Source organism: Salpingoeca rosetta (genome assembly GCF_000188695.1).
Source record: "Salpingoeca rosetta unplaced genomic scaffold supercont1.29, whole genome shotgun sequence".
Classification (NCBI taxonomy): domain Eukaryota; class Choanoflagellata; order Craspedida; family Salpingoecidae; genus Salpingoeca; species Salpingoeca rosetta.
Window position 1 is genome coordinate 102873 of NW_004754905.1, and position 3507 is coordinate 106379.

The 3507-nt window shown below is 54.7% G+C and overlaps 2 protein-coding genes across 2 annotated transcripts in view; both read left to right on the plus strand.

The window, feature by feature from the left end:
* PTSG_09112 (uncharacterized protein) overlaps nucleotides 1-661 on the plus strand; it is a 5605-nt gene extending 4944 nt beyond the window's left edge. Inside the window, exon 9 of the mRNA XM_004989308.1 lies at nucleotides 111-661. Within this exon, the coding sequence (XP_004989365.1) occupies nucleotides 111-497 (387 nt within the window). The 3' untranslated portion in view covers nucleotides 498-661. The remainder of the gene's footprint in view (nucleotides 1-110) is intronic.
* A 385-nt stretch (nucleotides 662-1046) lies between these two features.
* PTSG_09113 (uncharacterized protein) overlaps nucleotides 1047-3507 on the plus strand; it is an 8811-nt gene continuing 6350 nt past the window's right edge. The window contains exons 1-4 of the mRNA XM_004989309.1: nucleotides 1047-1178; nucleotides 1631-2231; nucleotides 2391-2533; nucleotides 2767-3387. Of these exons, the coding sequence (XP_004989366.1) occupies nucleotides 1999-2231; nucleotides 2391-2533; nucleotides 2767-3387 (997 nt within the window). The 5' untranslated portion in view covers nucleotides 1047-1178; nucleotides 1631-1998. The remainder of the gene's footprint in view (nucleotides 1179-1630; nucleotides 2232-2390; nucleotides 2534-2766; nucleotides 3388-3507) is intronic.

Genomic DNA, 3507 nt, shown 5'->3' on the forward strand with positions numbered 1-3507 from the left:
ACACACACACACACACACACACACACACACACACACACACACACACACACACACACAACACACACACACACACACACAACACCCTCCTCCCACCACACACACCCCAACAGGTGACGCTGCTCGAGGCGCGGGGGCGGCCGTTTGCAATTCTGGTGGCGACAACGCCGGCACTGCTGCTCGAGTTCATCAAGAACCGCATGCGCACACGCGCGGGAGACAGAGAGCGCAGTGCAGCGCGAAGAGCACAGGCAGCACACGGCCACGACGACGATGATGATGGGGGTGATGGGGGTGGTGAAGAAGGTGGTGAAGAAGATGATGGCAGGGAAGCTGATGGTGATGATGATGATGGTGGTGATGATGAGAGGAATGATGAGGAGAGGAATGATGGGGAGGGTGAAAGGGATGGCGACAACAGCGATGACGATGATGAAGGGGATCAACATGAAGCGGTCGAGAGGGAAGCACCCGAGGCGACCCAGTCACGCAGCATTTGAGCCGTCTCGCATGTCTTGATTTGCTTCGTTATTGCCCGCACTCTTCCGCATTAGTTATTACATTTCTTGCTTGCTTGCGCTGACCGTGTTGCAAGTCTGTTCGTTGTTAGTGGATGAGTGGATGAGTGTGAGTAAACCCAGACAGACACCTTCTTGTCTTTCACGAGCTTTGTTGTTGATCACGCACACATACAGAGAGAGAGAGTGTGTGTGTGTGTGAGAGAGACATACAGAGACACACACACACAGACACACACACACAGGCACACACACACTCACACACACACTCACACTCACACACACACACACACACACACACACACACACAGACACACACACACACACACACACACAAGCCACGCCATGGCGGGAAATTTTCAAATCCCGTCAGCATTCGCCCGAAACAATGCCCTTAAATATACATCGTATCAGTCACAATTGCACCTCTGCTGGCCTTGATTCGATGCACTTTTTGTGAAATCCGAGGCAACAAAGCCTGTCGCCCAGAAACAAAACATCCCACAAACACCACCAACAACAGAAGTAACATAACGACACGAGCACCAAACACACCAAGCCATCCAACCATTCACGACCACTTCACCCACCATCATCATCATCATCATCACCATCATCATCATCAGCACTATCACTCGCACGCACGATCATCTCCTCGAGCAGGTGCGTCGGCGTGTGTAGATGAAATACCCACCATCGCCTCAGCACCTCTGGTCACCACGAGCCCCACCCGCCTAGCTGCGCTGGCCGCCTGTGTTTCGTTTTCGGTTGCATGGTGTATCTTTCATGATGCATGCACGCGTCGACGCATGATCACTGTTGTTGCATGCACGCGCACGTCAACAGTTATTGTTAGCTAGTAAGCGTTGCACCCTTCTTTCCCCAACCATCATTGTTCTGCGTTTCCTCGCCCTCCGCCCCTCCCCCCCCCCCTCACCCGCTACTTCTCGATGCATGGCTCACTCGCTTTGCTCGTTGCTGTACTTGTCCCTGCACTTGTCGCTGCATGCCAACCGAATGAACACGGCCTAACCAGCGCGCACACACGCACGCACACACACATGCACACGCATGCGCCCGTTTTTTCATCTGTCTCTGTGCGCGGGCCTCAACAGTTTACACGCCTATCCTTTCACCAAGACAACCAATCTGCACACGACCCAGCGGGGTAGGCCAACACATCTCTACAGAGCGAGCCCTTGCCGCCCGAACGAACATCTCAGCTCAGGCCCAAGAAGACAAATCATCACGTCCCTGGCGGCTCTACTTGAGCACGTCAGGAGCTAAATTACAACCAAGGCCGCGGCTGTGGTCGTAGCCATAGGGGCACTGGCGTCATCGACCAAGCAACGCCGAGACAACAGCAGCAACGCTAATACATCAATAACACCAAGCCCAATACCGACCACACCACACACGAACGCACACACAGACACACACACATACACACACACACACATACACACACGCACACGCACACACAATGGGCGGTTACCGCGTCCCTTGCGCTTCGTCAGCAACAGTGCTGCTGGCAGCGATGGTGCTGGTCATCGTGAGCGTGTGTCCATCTCCGTTATCGGTTGTTGTGATGGCAATGCCAACGCGAGAGCCGAACGCGTGCGAATCTCCAGACGCCACCCTCGCCACCTTTGATGTCGTGAACGTTGATGGCACGCACGTCCAAGTCGAAATTCAACCCACAGACGACAGCAACAGGTTGGTATGTGTACGTTGCCGTGTGATGTTGTGTGATGTTGTGATGCTGTTGTTTTGTTTGCTTTGTTTGCGTTGCTTGCGTCCAAGTGCTCACGCCTGCCGCCGTTTACCACGCACCCCACATGCTCCACACCATCAATTACCACCAATTACCATCAGCGTGATCAATGAGCCGCTGCTGCTGTCGCTGCATGAGCGCGGTCCGTTTGCGCGCGCGGGTTCGTATCGTCCGCCCGTCAACGTCCACGGCAAAGACATGACGCACCTCATATCCGATGCTCGCTGGCTCGCGGGCACAGCCGGTGCGTAGTGTACTGTGTGATTGTGTGTGTGTGTGTGTGTGTGTGTGTGTGTGTGTGTGTGTGTGTGTGTGTGTGTGTGTGTGTGTGTGTATGTGTGTGTTTGTGTGTGTGTGTGTGTGTATACATGTATATCATGTATCCCCTCCGCTTTTCCCTCCGAACTTACCCACAACATCACCCCCCTTTTATCACCTCCTCTCTCATTTCCCCTCCTCTCCATCATCACCACTTAGGTGGCGTGGACGGCTCTATTGTGCGTGTGTCCGTGCACCGGTTTGGACTGCAGGGGTTTGCACGCCTCTCGTCCGGACACACGCTCGTGTTCGAGCCGCCAACGCACCCCGACTACGCACCATCACCACCACCATCACCATCTCCATCGTCTTCATCTTCACCATCATCGCCGCGGTTTGTGTGTGTCTCCGACACAATCACGGACACGAGCGGACGGCTGACAAAGGGCGACACCGACACCGCGCCGCCACACGCCCGCCCATTCCAGGCAGAGTTGCAACACCGCAGGCAACAGCAACACCAACAACGGCAGCAGGAGAGTGACATGCGTGCTGGTGGTGATGGTGGCACTCGTGCTGGTGATCGCGTGCGCCGTGAAGGCCCCATCAACAGCAACTACTACGTCTGCACGCTGTATGTGGACATTGATTCCTATTTCTACGACCAGTGGAAAGGGCCGTGCAGCAGCGGTGGCGCTGAGAGCGATGACACATGTCGATCGGAACTGCACACGCGTGCGCTCGTTCGCGCAATTGATATCATTCATCAGGCATCAGCCGTCTTTGAAGACAACTTCAACCACTCTGTCATCAACTACCAGGTGCGCTGTGTGCGTGCATGTGTGCGCGCGCGCGCGCGCGCGGGGCGGTGTGTTTGTTTTTGTGCTTCATATTAGTAGATCGACACTCCGACGATCTGTCTTTTGTGTGGGGCATAAATGTTTGAAAAAACAGAAGTGC